The sequence below is a fragment of the Trichoplusia ni genome, chromosome 18 (genome assembly GCF_003590095.1).
Source record: "Trichoplusia ni isolate ovarian cell line Hi5 chromosome 18, tn1, whole genome shotgun sequence".
Classification (NCBI taxonomy): domain Eukaryota; kingdom Metazoa; phylum Arthropoda; class Insecta; order Lepidoptera; family Noctuidae; genus Trichoplusia; species Trichoplusia ni.
This window is the reverse complement of record NC_039495.1, coordinates 686,234-701,439: the sequence shown is the minus strand read 5'-3', so window position 1 is coordinate 701,439 and position 15,206 is coordinate 686,234. Positions and strand designations below refer to the sequence as shown.

At 34.1% G+C, this 15,206-nt stretch overlaps 2 protein-coding genes across 9 annotated transcripts in view; one reads left to right on the top strand and one right to left on the bottom strand.

Annotated features, from left to right (window-relative positions):
- LOC113502962 (facilitated trehalose transporter Tret1-2 homolog) overlaps positions 1 to 9,009 on the bottom strand; it is a 51,467-nt gene extending 42,458 nt beyond the window's left edge. Inside the window, exons 1-2 of one of the 2 annotated variants that reach the window (XM_026884736.1) lie at positions 8,777 to 9,009; positions 3,584 to 3,630 (exon numbers count right to left, since the gene is read on the bottom strand). In XM_026884736.1, coding sequence (XP_026740537.1) covers positions 3,584 to 3,606 — 23 coding nt within the window. In that variant the 5' untranslated portion in view covers positions 3,607 to 3,630; positions 8,777 to 9,009. The remainder of the gene's footprint in view (positions 1 to 3,583; positions 3,631 to 8,776) is intronic. The other variant, XM_026884735.1, reaches the window with a different exon arrangement.
- The window catches only part of LOC113502961 (neurobeachin), a 363,451-nt gene that overhangs the window by 341,926 nt on the left and 6,319 nt on the right, over positions 1 to 15,206 (top strand). For all 7 annotated transcript variants that reach the window (XM_026884732.1, XM_026884730.1, XM_026884728.1 and 4 more), the window contains exons 41-43: positions 2,387 to 2,502; positions 11,711 to 11,823; positions 12,200 to 12,340. In XM_026884732.1, the coding sequence (XP_026740533.1) occupies positions 2,387 to 2,502; positions 11,711 to 11,823; positions 12,200 to 12,340 (370 nt within the window). The remainder of the gene's footprint in view (positions 1 to 2,386; positions 2,503 to 11,710; positions 11,824 to 12,199; positions 12,341 to 15,206) is intronic.

The window sequence follows — 15,206 nt, the reverse complement described above, 5'->3', positions numbered from 1 at the left end:
GTTGTTACTGATTTGTAATTTGCTTTATAACGTAGGTATTATGTATGTTAACGTCTTAAAATGTCTCTACATTCCAGTTTCTGGTGGCGAGGAAAGCATAAAACTAAAGAGCGCGTTTTAAGTGTCATTTGCCGTCTAAAGACAAGAAGACAGAATGATTTACACTGACGCAATTTTGAAGTTTATTGCTAGTATATTGGATGGTTTCTTTGTTACACACGTCATCGTCAATGCAACCAAACTACACCAAGCCTCAGCAAGATTTGATAGAATGACACGTTTATCAAACATAATGCTGTTCTTAGGTACATGGCATGTATGATACAAACATGCAAGATTTAAGTATTGGTGTCCATATATAATAAAAGAAATACGCAGTTATTGTGATAGTCATCTCATTATGTATACCTATCAGACAACTTCACTGTGAAAAACCTGACAAAGTAAGTCTTGCATAATATGATGCAACGTAACGTGTTTTTAATCCACTCCTTTCTGGAAGCTAGAATAAAAAACAGAGCATCATCGGTAACTAATTAAGATCGCAAACATGATTATGTATTTTATTTGTTTTGATCTTAATAACCTGTTCAGTAGAGCTCGCTTTACAATTTAGGTTATTCCAAAAATAAAACTCTAAACTTGACCAAATATGCTGTACCTAGTATTTTTTTTATATATATTTTGTTTTTAAAATAACCGACCGCTGTATCCTTTTGTGTATTGACCGTTTTAAATATAAATAGATACTTTGTGCTTGTTTTAAATAAAACCTAACAATTGCTAAATGAATCGAAACTAATTACTAACATACAATAATTAAGTGAGGTGATAGAATTTTAGATGAATACTAGCTGACCCAGCAAACGTAGTTTTGCCGATTTTTTTTTCTAGTTGTATGTATTTTTAATGCCACATTATAAAAGAATACAAACAAATGATTTCGTCCAAAATTATTATTTTTTTGTGAGCAACTCTTATCACTTGGGGGTATGAAAAATAATATATAATATAAATAATGTTGTTCTATTCTCAGACCTACCGAATATGCATACAAAATTTCATAAAAATCGGTTAAGCCGGAGGAGTACGTTAACTAACATCGTGACACGGGAATTTTATATATTAGAAGAAGAAGAAGATTACTCAGTCTTAGAATTGCGGTTAATAAATCAATAAGATCCGATTAAAGAAGATTAATTCTACATCACTCTGAACTAAATTACTCTATCAAAAATGACATTTAGGACAAAATGATTGGACGACCGTGTAATTAATACTTATCCTTGACAGACAAAAAGAAGATGGCTTGACATCTTAATCTCTTCAACCTGTTTCAAATCATTAAGCATTAATTAATCAATTTAAGTTATCCTGCCAGGACTAATATGGATATAAAGTACTAACGATTTAACCTATGTAACTGCAGCTCCAGGGCTCGTATGGAAAATGACAAAAATGTTCGTCAACAAAAAAAAATTGACAGTGTGAAGACTAGGACTGACTTAAAGACTTTCGTTGTCAATGTTCGTCTGAATACTTATGAGTGAGTTCAAATGTTGGACCCAAGTCTTCTGCTATCAGAGACAAACTTTGCTTTGAGTACGAATTAACAACATTTCTTTTTCCTTTTTTATAGGTATCCATTAATTGACTTATATATTTAGTTTTACTACATGTTTTTTTTTTTATAAACTGTAACTAATATATTTACAAACTGGTTTAATTTAAATACTCTTAAAATAGGTACTTAAAAACAAAAACAATAGAATAAATATAAAGCATCAAAATTTTAATTTTTGGGTACAGATGGTTATATACTTTTTACGATTATCACTCTTTTAGTAACGAGGGGTAGGTGACTCCATTACTCGTATGTTGATGGATATAATTTAAATAATTTAACATATTTTTCAGTTTCACAACACAGTGCGCAGCTAACCATGACAAAGTACACTTTGATGGGTTTACTATAATCATCACCCCGCCCTTACACGTGTATTCAAACAGTAGAAACTATGATGATATGTTTAGGGCGGATATGTTTTTAGAGCATTTGAACACATATTTTATATTCCACCAGTTTTTTGTCAGCGATCTCATTTAATGATTGACTTACTTTAAGGTTTTAAAAGTGCGTTAGTGGCCTAATTAAATAAAAACTTTTTCGTCATATTTTATTTTCAATATAGTAATAATAATCGCCTTTAAATGTCTCGTTGTTAAAGCCTTTTTTACCCATAGAGAAGGACTGCTTGCTCAATGTGGGTTTGCAAATTCAGATTCCAATATTTTGAATTTCCATGTCCAAATATTGTACGAATATACTCTTCCCGACATTTTAACCGTAATATGTAGTTTAACATGTATGTACATGTTGTTCCAGACGTGCGTCGATGATGTCTCCGCGGCAACTCATGCGCAACTCCAACATGACGCAGAAGTGGCAGCGCCGCGAGATCTCCAACTTCGAGTACCTCATGTTCCTCAACACTATCGCAGGTCAGTCACAATATGTTGCTGTATTGTTAACTTTATTTATACGTAAATACATAATGCTGTTTAATGGACATGGCAAGTTTAGAACATGACCGAATAACAGGTCAGATAAAATATGCTTAATTCTCTCAAACGCGTCAAGAGGATGGTAAAGATAAAAGTGTATGCTTCTCATTTGTTTCAAAAGTTGTGATATCGTTAACAACTCAACCTATCGAAGTCCACTTGGACACGGCTTGACTTGGGCCTCTCCCATGCTTCACCACAATATTTGTCCTTTACGTATCGAATCTGAACCGACTGTTTTGTTATTACAAAAGTGATAGAATAGGACAAAATTACAGTTAATATCAAAACTAATACCAGCAACGCTCACTAGATGTCGTTACCGGCCCGCCACACACTCATACTGGCACAGATACGCATATTAATGCCGCGTATTGTTCTTAATCTCGTGTTTGGATCACTCACAATACTGGAGCGAGACCTTGACATTAAACCTCTTTGGTTACAAAAAGTGTCCTCATCAAGACGTGACCGACGCATTACAGAGCTCTCTTGATCCTTTGAATCATCAACTCATTGTTTAAACGAGTTTTTCGCAAATTATTCTAATCTAGTTTAAGCGGCTTCTTTTGAAATGTTGTTCAAATATTGTGTTAGTTCTAATGTTGTTAATGAACTGTCATTAATCAGAATGCTTCCGTATTATATTCTAATGTTTTGATTTTGTTTGATGGTTGGAAGGCAGATGGGAAGTAGACTTGAAGAAATTAAAAGTGATCGTTATTCATTGTTTTTTGTAAGGACGTGATAGGTTGATGAGAGGAATTGTATGTTAAATGGTTCGATCACTGCTTATAGCCAGCATTCGTGGGAACCAGAAAAACCCTATCACATTTTCTATTAAAGTTCTCAACAAGGCGTCTGCATGTTGTACCTGTGTCCTCGTGCACTCATTAAAAGAGAATGAGTTTCTTCCCATGAAGATATCCCGTGAATAAAAAGAGATACAAATAATTATGACGATATAGTAAGACAAGCACAATTCATGCGAAACAGAGCTGGCATGCCATCTACTCACAGATCGTAAGTTTGTCCTTCCATCGTGTGTTTGAACTTTTGTGTAATCTGTGGAAGACAAGGACAGCTAATGAAGTAGTCTGTGCAGATTCAACAAGTTGGTTTAAACTCTTTATGAAAATGGGTGAAGAGTATCAATGCTCTAGAAATCAAATTTATATTTATTTTTGTTGAATAATAATTAAAATTAATTGGGAACCAACTTTTCGTTTGTCACACAAAATTGAGAGCGTCGTGATGGATCAAGGAAGGTATAGGTTCTTGAACCGCGGGGAATGGCTAACTTTATCAAAATAATCTAAAATTGCTAATAATTAAGCCATTATTAACATACAAAGTTTCTGATAAGTATTTAATAACCTAATCAATTATCTACATCCGTCGGATGGAAACTAATCTTCACTAAGTAATCATGGTTTCTGTTGTAACCCATAAAGAATCGTGAAACAATATTTCAGGGTCTATCGAACATGAAAAAATATATTGCGGCTAAATTGAATCATAAAATTAATATGACAAACTTGCATTCGTGTTTCAAAACCTAGCTTAATGCGAAAATAATTGTGCGTACAATCATAATTTCACAAAATGTGCAAGTGTACATGGGTACTACGTTAATCGGCATAGTTTCCCAAGCATTCACTTACAACCCAGCCACAAATATTACCTAAACCGGTATCATTTTGCGTACTTTTCTATTGCGCGTATCTTAAATTAAAAGTACAAAGTATATGATATAACTGTGCCTAGATATTGTCGCAATACGCCCACGTAACTCAAAGCGATCGCCATTTGAGTGGAACAACCTGTCAGAAGCGTGTCGCCGTGATGCAAACTTTTCAGGCGTTCAGTAGAACAATTTAGAAGGTGGCAATGACCAAATTATGCGATTCGAATTTACAGTAGGCAAAGTGGGTCGAAAAGCAATAGCTTTTAGGTTATTGTCCAATTTCTTGAAGCAGATTTTAGAAGTTGATTGAAATATGGTAAAATATAGCTTTCTCAAAATGTGTAAAAATAGGGACAAAGTCCTGAAATGTAGGTTTCCTGCTATCATATGGATACTACAATTGTCACACATATTCATACAACTTATACTCAAAACGACCAACCCAATCTTTATCGCGATTGAAATGGACCGTCCGAATAACAATACTTGCGCAATAACTTGAGTGAAGCGTTTATTAGAAAATGAGGTGTCATCGCAAAGAGGCTCGTAATCCAATTGATAGGTCACATGCAGTCACAGGGGTCTGCAGTCGTACTTGTAGGTAATGGGTAGTCGTAGTAAACAGGTCTCGATCATAAGATGTGACCATCATGTGGTGTAGGAGTTTAGAGAGTATTGCCATTATGAGAGTATAAATGCGATGTTGAGTTTGCGAAAACTCCTAAAGTTTGATAAGAGTTCCATGATTTTCCTCATGTTCTCATAATCATGACATCCGTGTCCACAGCAAACTTTGAAGATGGTAGCCATGATAATCTGGCGAATAGGGAGATCATAAGTGGATGAGAAAGATAGGGAGAGCTAAATTTATAGTTTTATTCAAACCTGCATTATATTAACGTTTAAGTTAAATAATGGTACTTCTATTTTGGAAGTCATTGTCAAACTATTAATTAACAATTTAACAACATTAGAATAAAAGATATGTCTATTACTAACTAAGAAATCCCACTTGCACATTCAAATATAAATAAAACAAATAATAACAGAAGCAAAATTACATAATATCATAATTCGTGAGTGACATAATGTACTTCTGTTATACAATGAGTCAGGGAACATAGTTATTACAAATTCGCAAGTAGTGTTATGGTCATTAGCATACAATTAATGTTGGCAAGACCAGCCAATTTGCTTGACACGGCCAGATGATCAGGAATTCCTCATTTATTCCGACAATGGCAACGCAAACGCATCAATTACTACGAGCTGATCGTCACGATATTGTTACGTGACGATATCGAATACTATTCACTTATAAGTATGAAGACTTTACACAGTATTTCATACACCCTGTATATAGAATAGGTAACGAAAATGTTATCTTGGCATTATTTTCCATTTTCTAGATAGCAATACAAATTGCTTCCGAGCATTCAATTTATTTCGTTGTTCATGATTACGTAACCACGAAACTATACGGAGTACTTACGAAAGTACCTCTAACTTAACTATCTATGTAAATTTTTCTATCAAAATTCACATTTATAAGTCCTCTGTAAAGAATTCGCTTATTTCATTTTTAAGAATCAAATACATTATTATTTTTCGAGTCATCATTGCAGTCATCGTTTAAAAACTATGATTGCAATTAGATTAATGCTTATGACAAACTACTAGAACCAACCAGTGTTACTTCGTGACTTACCTTGATTGTTAATGGAATAAATATTTGTATAACCTAGAAATAACTGCCCCAAATCTACATTACGTGTTAATGATATGGTAACGCTTAATTCACTAGTTTATTAAGAAATACGCGATTTACCAGGTGTATACAGCTATCTATTAAAGGGAGATAGTTCAAGTCAAGATATGACACAGATGTCTCTTGCTGACAATATAACAATAAGTAATCAAAATAATAAAGACCAAGCAATCGTTACAAGCGTTACGACCGATTTTTATAATACTTAAAAAACACCCTACAATTTCAGTCCAGAGGACTCTTACGAATGAAATTATTTTACCATGAAGTAATTTACTAAGTAGGTTTATTTAAACTAGATTCTTCGTGGGTATTGAGGAACATACACAGACTGTAAATAGTACCAAGATATCATAGCAACATGGACGCATCGTCGTCGTCGCCGGCGGCGCCTGGTGGTACTTGGTAGTCACCAAGCGTATTGATATGCCATAATAAGTAATTACCTGTTCCTCATGCTGATATTCACAAAGACTGCGTAAAATATTCACGGCGTCGTCTGCCGGTAAGAGTTCCTAGTTGACTCAGTAGCGTCTCGGTATACATTAATAAAATAGTAATAGTTGTCGTGAAAAATAAGTATATGCCGATCCCTACGGTTTGGTGCGCGAAATTACTTATTAGTTTTTTTTTTGTACGAATGTATTGTTCTACAAAACCGCTACTTAAATTGGTGAAAAACATTGATTGATGACAGTTTTCTTCTTTATATGAGGCGTTATTTATTAAAAGAAAATATACAATTAGAATAAAAAACGACTTTTACAATGCCTACGAATTTCCCTAAAATAATTCACTTTTGAATTAATAAATTGCTTAGAACATTTGAGTTCGACTAGGTCCAGGTTTTGCAGAAATATTGTAGGTAAAAAGTTTAGTATTGTATTATAGTAAAAATTGTAGGTTCATTTTTTTTAAAGAAACTTGTTTTATGTAGAACATATTATTATCATATCCAAGCGTATATAATGCTCGTAATAATTACTGTAAACAGAGCTACGTTATCGACGGCCAGTGTAAATTAGTCTAAATGTAAGAAACAAATTCACAGTACATATGAGGAATATAACATATTAACACCGAGACAATACCTTATGAAGAATAACTGGATTTATGCTTCATTATTTATGTTGTTGTAAAATTTCTTGTTAAATCTGACCGTAGTCACATTTTAAATGTTCCCCTGGTACCTCGGTATCTGTCTGAAATTATTTTGTAACTAGCTATTGTTCGCGGTTTCACCCGCTTGGATGTTGGTTATAGCTGCAAAAACTATTCCCTCCTTTAACGAAGTAGGATAATAAGCCTGTCTGTTAATCAGAGGTAGCAGCTAGCTCCCTACCAAATTTCATCGTAATCGTTCCACTTGTTTCGGCATCAAGAGGTAGGAAACACACTCACATTCTTTCGCATTTATAAAATTAGTGTGTTTCAGACTGAAAATTTCTTCCCACTCACTTTATAGAGGGATGATTATTTATTTAATTGAAATGTAGAAACTACCTCAATCTTATAAGTTCAGCTGTTCAAATTATTACTACTAGCCATCTATCATTGTGTTGACTAGGTCATTCAGTTCGATACCAAGTGTCATCACACGGATGCTATCAACATTACGTACGACATGAGATGTAATCCTGCAGCTTCCGGCGCTTGCATCATCTCGGACACCCCATTACACAGTCTTACCAATGCAATCACTTGTACTAAATAAAAACTTGTTTTTGTTACGCTCGGCTTGAGAAATATAAAATGCTTTGTATGTATGTCATCCGTTTATTAGGACTTCATAAAGTGAACGGTGAAGATTTTTCTCAGCAATGTTGTTGTGGTATTGGATTTATTATTGAGGAAGTCTGTTTTTTACTTCTCTACAATGTCCCACTGTTGGCCGCCCAAATTCTGGCCATTTTTTTGCTAGGTTAGGTTAGAAAAAAATATTACTTTTCAAGTGAAACCAAGACTTTCTTCTTTCCTCGTCATAATGATGTGATGAACGAGATGTATAAATTCATCTATGTCATTCATCTATTCTACAAACTATCCCTACGATTATCATAAAATAACATTATTGTTTATTTAAAAGAAGTAAAATATTGGGTATTTCCTATGAAGGCTCCCAATTTCACGCTAAAGTTATGCACCTAGGTAACTAATTAGTCTTGCTTGTTACCTCAGGCGGTTTATAATAATTACTCAGCGGCTGCGGATTTTGTCGCAATGTTTAGCCTCCTGCAATTTTGCGCTAATTGATAAATGATAAGATTTAAAGGCATAATAACATGTAAGCAATTTAATTTAATTTTCAATAGAATAATTTTTGAGAATGTAGTCAAGTAGTAACTATTGTAACAATAACTAACACATGACTTATTTATTGGATAATGACTCATGAAGTCATTATCCAATATTTTTTAAGGAAATAAATCTTTTCATTTCTATCCACGAAAATGTCTAAGTTAAAATTTACTTGCTTAAATACTCAAGTATCGATAGAAGAAATAAAATATAAAAAAGAATAATCATTGTTCATCTAGGCTGTATGTTATCAATAGTTGTCCATGTTCTAACCAAGCCTTATGTTTTCGGGGTCTTTTTAGTAAAAAATATACATAATCTTATTTATCTTTACCGTTACTGAACAAAACCTCTATTCGATATAAGACGTCACTCAAGTTTTCCATCACTTAACATCTTATTTTCTCTAACACATACATAATTCTATAACTGTATCGCATATAGTGAGTCATACAAACCTCTTGAGAAGCTCCACAGCCTTATTCCGCAACATGTTGACAATACTCCGCGGCGTCGACGTCACTGTGCCATCGTAAAGTATTCGATTATGAATCCACAGTCCGCGGTACACTCTCACTTCACAACGTCTCAATACAATCTCTTTAGTCCCCCAAGAAACACTGTTACATTGTTCAGAGATGCGATTGTCACGAAAGTTGGCAGCCGTTTGACAGACTGGCCGCTGGTCTGGCAAACGGGAAAGTGAGACCACGTGACTACAACAATAGCAATGGACATGGGTACGAATATAATGATAATTGTACGCTGGGGTCACAGGCCGACGATAACACGATGCACTACTATCGGGATAACTGATACAACAATAACTATGAACAATTTAAAATGAACACAAGGAGTATCGTTGTTTGTCTACCAATTTGAGGTATGGAAGCGTTTATGCTCGCTAACTGAAACGAATTTAAGTGAACATAAATTAGAAATGCTAACATATACCGCGGGTATCATAAAATGTAAAACAAAATTCAATTTAAAATGATTAGACGCGGACGAATTTATGTTTTACGAAATATATTCAAGTATTCCTCTTACTTAACTGTTTTAAGATTCTTATAAGATACGTATATTCTATTCAAGTTTCTGGCTTCCTATTTTCGACCTCCGTGCGACTTTCCTTCTAGATTTAGTTTTTTTATTTTGATTAATTTCTCATTCATTAATAACGGCATTAGGAAGGTGCTGTATCTAAATATAAAGCAACGTGGTTTTTAAAGTTACCTACTAAATTAATATTTCGCCATTAAGTTCTCACAAATGACTTGTCATAAATAACGAATAATAGTCAGTGAGTAGTCGTAGATTTTGTCTTTATAAAAAACGTAAAACCATTGAGTGTCAAAAAAAAATATTTTATTTTTTTCCTGATAACGTTTATTATTCACTAGCTGTTGCCCGCGACTTCGTACCCGTGGGTAGAAGATATAAGATATGATTTAGGTATACCTGCCCGGTTTTTTTCACATTTTCCATTGTATCTTAGCTCCTATTAGTCGCAGCGTGATGGTTTAAAGCGTAAAGCCTTCCTCAATGAATGGTCTATTCAACACAAAAATATTTTTTTTTAATTTGGACCAGTAGTTCCTGAGATTAGCGCGTTCAAACAAACAAACAAACAAGCTCTTCAGCTTTATATATTAGTATAGATATAGATATAGATTAGGTACTATGCAGATTTAAAATATTTTTCACAATCACCCCATTTAATTTCTATTTTCCCATTCATTTATCCCTTCACACTTACCGTTATCACTAACTCCTCTAATCACAATATGATTGTATTTTATTTATTCACTGACTTTGACTTCACTTTCCTTTAAGCCACCATTTAGTAAATTTTATTTAAAAGTACTTTCACTCGATGTGTATCCAGCCGCTCTGTCGTTATAACGTTATTGTTATCTAAGTTATATAATTTTTAAATTCATTTCAAAAGTTTCTATACGACACAACAAGTTTATTTTAAGTGACTAATCTATTATAATACTGCATGTCTAATTGTTTGCGGTTGTGTTGGTTCAGTGATGTTTTTTACTTGTAAAGCCAATGACAAGCAGACAGCTAAAAGACAAGAACAACAGTGGGATACCTACCAATCGCTTAATTTTAAATAAAAAACACAATATTACGAATGTTAATTTTTCAAGTATTTACAAATGATGCTCCTCATTTACTTTAAAGCATGCATAATATACTTATACTAGTAACATTATTCTGTTCCGGTATCTTAAAATATATATAAATACCATAATAATTATCTTTGTGTGGATTCCAGTTTACTTAATATTCACAATAAATCAGTCGGATTGCCTTCGTTTAACAATCACGCACTGTTTCAGATTATTTCCTTATATCGAAGTAAATTACTAATTAGTTTATAGTAGACAGGGATATTTTGTATTCTAATAGGTTAATCGGTGATAAAAATACCTTTACGATGATCTAGAATCTAGTTAGACAAACACTCGTTGTTCAGTTAAACGTGCCGTTTTCTAAAACGTATTAATCCAGTTTTTGATAGGTACAATTTATGTTGTCGCACGTTCTGTGCTCCTAGTATTTTCGTAAACAACGGTCTTCCGAATAAACTTAATCATATCAAACAACCACCGGATATAGACGAAGTCATTTTCATATTATTCCTAATGAAATTGATAGCGCCGACTGTGAGTAGAATAATGATGTCGATAGTAAAATATAATTCTAACAATCAATTTACGTGAACGTGAAAACGGATACGTAAATTAAATGCTTCTGTTACGAAGCTATGAACATAGACAATTGAATTGTAATAATTTCATCAACTGAACAAATCTGAGTATGAACAGGGTCGACCTTAATCATTGAAGTGTCGCGGTGCCACCGAAGCGAAGGATGATTGGCAAACAGTTGCGCAACTGTGGTGAGGTCGACGCCATGGTGTGGACACTGAACTCATTGTTAAAGGGGAAACTCGACCTAGTGACAAAAAATGTAGAAAGTTACAGTTACGGACATTTTTACAAGTTATGACCTGTGTCGTCACATGTTACCCTGCACAGTCAATTTGATCGAACTGCTTTTTCGATAAGAAGCTTCAAGGCCCGCTTGACTTGTCAGTTAAAAGTTTATAACTTTTTAAAGGTAATTGTTATCTTTCCTGTCCCACTTTGGGGTCATCAGTATCGATGTCTCTAATTAGCTAAATTGTTTATTGGAATTGGTGATAATGATCTAGGTTTTAATCTGAATTCAATATTTGTGTAAAGTGTGATTAATTGCATGAATAAATAAATAATGAACCGGTCGCGCTGAAGAACGAATGGAGAGGCCTATGTCCAGCAGTGGACAGCTATAGGCTGAGATGATGATGAATCATTGTTTTTTATTGTTGACAGGACGCACGTACAATGACTTGAACCAGTACCCGGTGTTCCCGTGGATCCTGACGAACTACGAGAGCGAGGAGCTGGATCTGAGCCAGCCGTCCAACTACAGAGATCTTTCAAAGGTAACACATCTAAACTGGATTGAATATAATATCAGATTTTTTTTAAAGATATTCTTTAGTGCCAACTACACCGATGACTTGACTGGTCTTCGTCTAATATAACAGGGAAAAGAGATATCTGATAAATGGATACTGTAGGGCAGTTGCCGTAGAGCCGGATGAATTTTGTAAAATTCATCGTGCAGTTGTTTTCAAAATTCCTTAGTTGGCATAGGACAGTTTTAAAAAACCTTATTAATTTGATTATTTGGTGCTTAAACTAAATCTGCTGTATTTGTGAAAGCGACACACACACGCTCTCTACATGACGTAAAGCCAAATCTCTCTTGCACAACTCCTCTAAGAAGTGCTCTACTTACAACTGTTGTGTCCGCAGCCCATCGGCGCGCTGAACCCGAGCCGGCGCGCCTACTTCGAGGAGCGCTACAACACGTGGGAGCACGAGTCCACGCCGCCCTTCCACTACGGCACGCACTACTCCACCGCCGCCTTCGTGCTCAATTGGCTTGTCCGCATTGTGAGTAATACACTAACTGCCCTAGGAACGTTCACGAACGATCTCCTTCTTAGAAAAGGACCGATGGATATCTTAATTGACTTTATTACGGTCTATTAAATCAACTGCTTGATCTAACTCTGTTTAGCTCTTTTATAGTTGGAGAATGGTGCAATATTGATATTCAGCTTCTGGTAATTTTATCTTATTTTTGAAATTTGGGCTTAGAACCCAGAAAAAAAATATCATTAGTAAACTGTAAAAGAACTATTTTTTGTGCTCAATAATTCGTAATAACATTCGTCAACATGTAACATTAAAGTCAATTTTAATTAACGTCTTAAATTAAGTGCGCTTAAAACCCAAAAGGCATAAAAATGTTCTTTTATAGCGAGTAACTTTAAATATTAATTAAGTTCTCTCAAGTCATGAGTTTCATAATTTATGGTCAACGAAATGAATTATTAGTTTTGACACTTCAGCTTCACCCGACATTTGGCGACAAAATTAAATGTCACCCGAGCGATACTAATGACAGGACATAAAAATAATGTTGATCTGTTGCCTTGTTGTTTTGTAAAAATTCTATATTAGAAATGCAATATTGAGTTTTACGTTCCATTTCAAAAAATATGATAGACTTGTGTCAAGTTAAAAAAATGATATAGTTTTGTAACTATGCAAGGTAGTTGCTAGTGAATGAATGAATGAATTGGCTGAAGTCAACAATAATACTCATCATTATAGAGCCAAAATGATTTTCATATTGACGACCTCCGTGGTCGAGTAGCGTACGCACCGGTTTCAAGGTGTCGCTAGCTCTGAGGTCCCGGGTTCGATCCCCGGTCGGGTCAATGTAAAAATTAACATTTTCTACATTGTCTCGGGTCTGGGTGTTTGTGGTACCTTCGTTGTATCTGAATTCCATAACACAAGTGCTTTAGCAACTTACTTTGAGTTCAGAACAATGTATGTGATGTTGTCCGCATTTATTTATTTATTTATATACCAATTGACAAATATTTCCCATTATCAAAATCGAATGGAAGGTCAAAGTTATCCGCGAGCAAACAGTAAAGAAAAGTAAACGCATCAATAAATGTTCGATTTGAGAAACATGCTTTTTCCAAAATCGGTTTGAAATTGTACCTAACAATTCATACTCCTGGATAATTAATTAGACTTTTGTTTACTACGCTCTTACTACTTTATAATGACCGCCGGTACCTGGTGATGATCTAGTAAATACTATTAATGGTCCATTAGACCTCGTTACAGTTACTACAGTGTAGCCTTACGCGTCAACTATTGTATGTCAATCTCAAATAAAGACGCTAATTATATTTTAAAAAAACTTAATTATTACAAAAAATGCCTACAGAGGAAAATAGTTACAAAATTCATTCAAACTTTTTTCAAAAGTAATTAATTGTACAAATAATTGTAGTTCTGTGAAATAAAGCGATCAATCATTAATTGTAAAGCAATAAAATACTTCACACCAACCGGTAAACGGTGATGAAAATATATTTTGTTTATTTTTCCTTTCTATTAAAGAAGTAATTTATGGGAAATATTATTTAAAAAAAATAAAGAGTCCTTTCTGCTACGATTTCTTAAGACATTTCATGACTTAGTTACTCAGTTCTTAGTGACATACATAGCTCTATTTAGTAATACATGTTTTGTCAAACTTAATTGACCTTTATTCTCAATAATTGACTTTTAAACAAGGCCTCAGGTACTAAAGTATTGTTCGTGGCCCTAATTACAGAGCACCTAATACAGTATAGAAATTAACATTGTTTAATTAATTGTTGTGCTTTATTTGTATTCGTATCGTAAGTACATAATTAATTAGTATTTCATCACGTGTCAATGTGTTCTTATCTTAGTATTGTGCTCCAATAAATTGTTTTATTAATACTAAATAAGTTAATGGTCAATGTCATTAGCAGTCGTCTTGTTTCACAACAACTGCTAATAGACTAGAATTAATTATGTTTATGTAACCCTAGAACTATTAGGTATCTTTTAATTAGATATGTACTGTGTACAGTGTCCATAGGATCTTTATTACTCTGTTATTTATAAGTAATTGGCTGGCAGTCTAACTTTTGTTGCTTAGTTATTTTTTTTTACGTCCTCAATGATGTGATGACGTGGAATAAACAAAGAAATTAATTCATATCGGATAAGTAGATACCTCTTTTTATTAACAGGGCTACACTAGTGCAAATGATATATTTACAAAGACCATGAATGTTTAGCGATTTAAAAATGTATACCAACAAATAAACTGCAGAATTATAAATACACAAGTTATTGTGTACGAAAAGACTAAAGCAATAAAGTAACAAGTTTACTAAGACTTCACAGACACAAGACCCCTTTACCGTACGTCGCACGAACTTCTAATGGATTCCATTTATCTCGACTATTAAATTTACTATGCACCGACTTGTTATTTCAAGTTGCAGTCTGTAAGTCTTTAAACAATGCTCTAGTGGTACTATAATAACATTAAAGGCATCTTCAAAGAACAGGGTTTTGCTACCGATCACTGTAAATTAGTGGATGCATTAAGACGTCGGTACTAAAAGTGTACGCGTCAAAACAATCGTGCGCAACTTGCCGACATACCGCGACAGATGCAAGCGCGCGGTACTAAGTGACACGGAGACAAGATAAAAAATGGTAATCACTGGCGAAAATAGATTTCGTTTGACACGGTCTGAATGAGGAACGTTTTAGTATGTTATAATGAAACCAAAATTACTGGAAAAAAATACTGTAACGACTAACGTGTCTTTACATGGTAAAATGATCACCCGCGACACCACAGCTGTGCAAGTTTGCTGCCAGACGAAAATGTAAGAAGACAAAT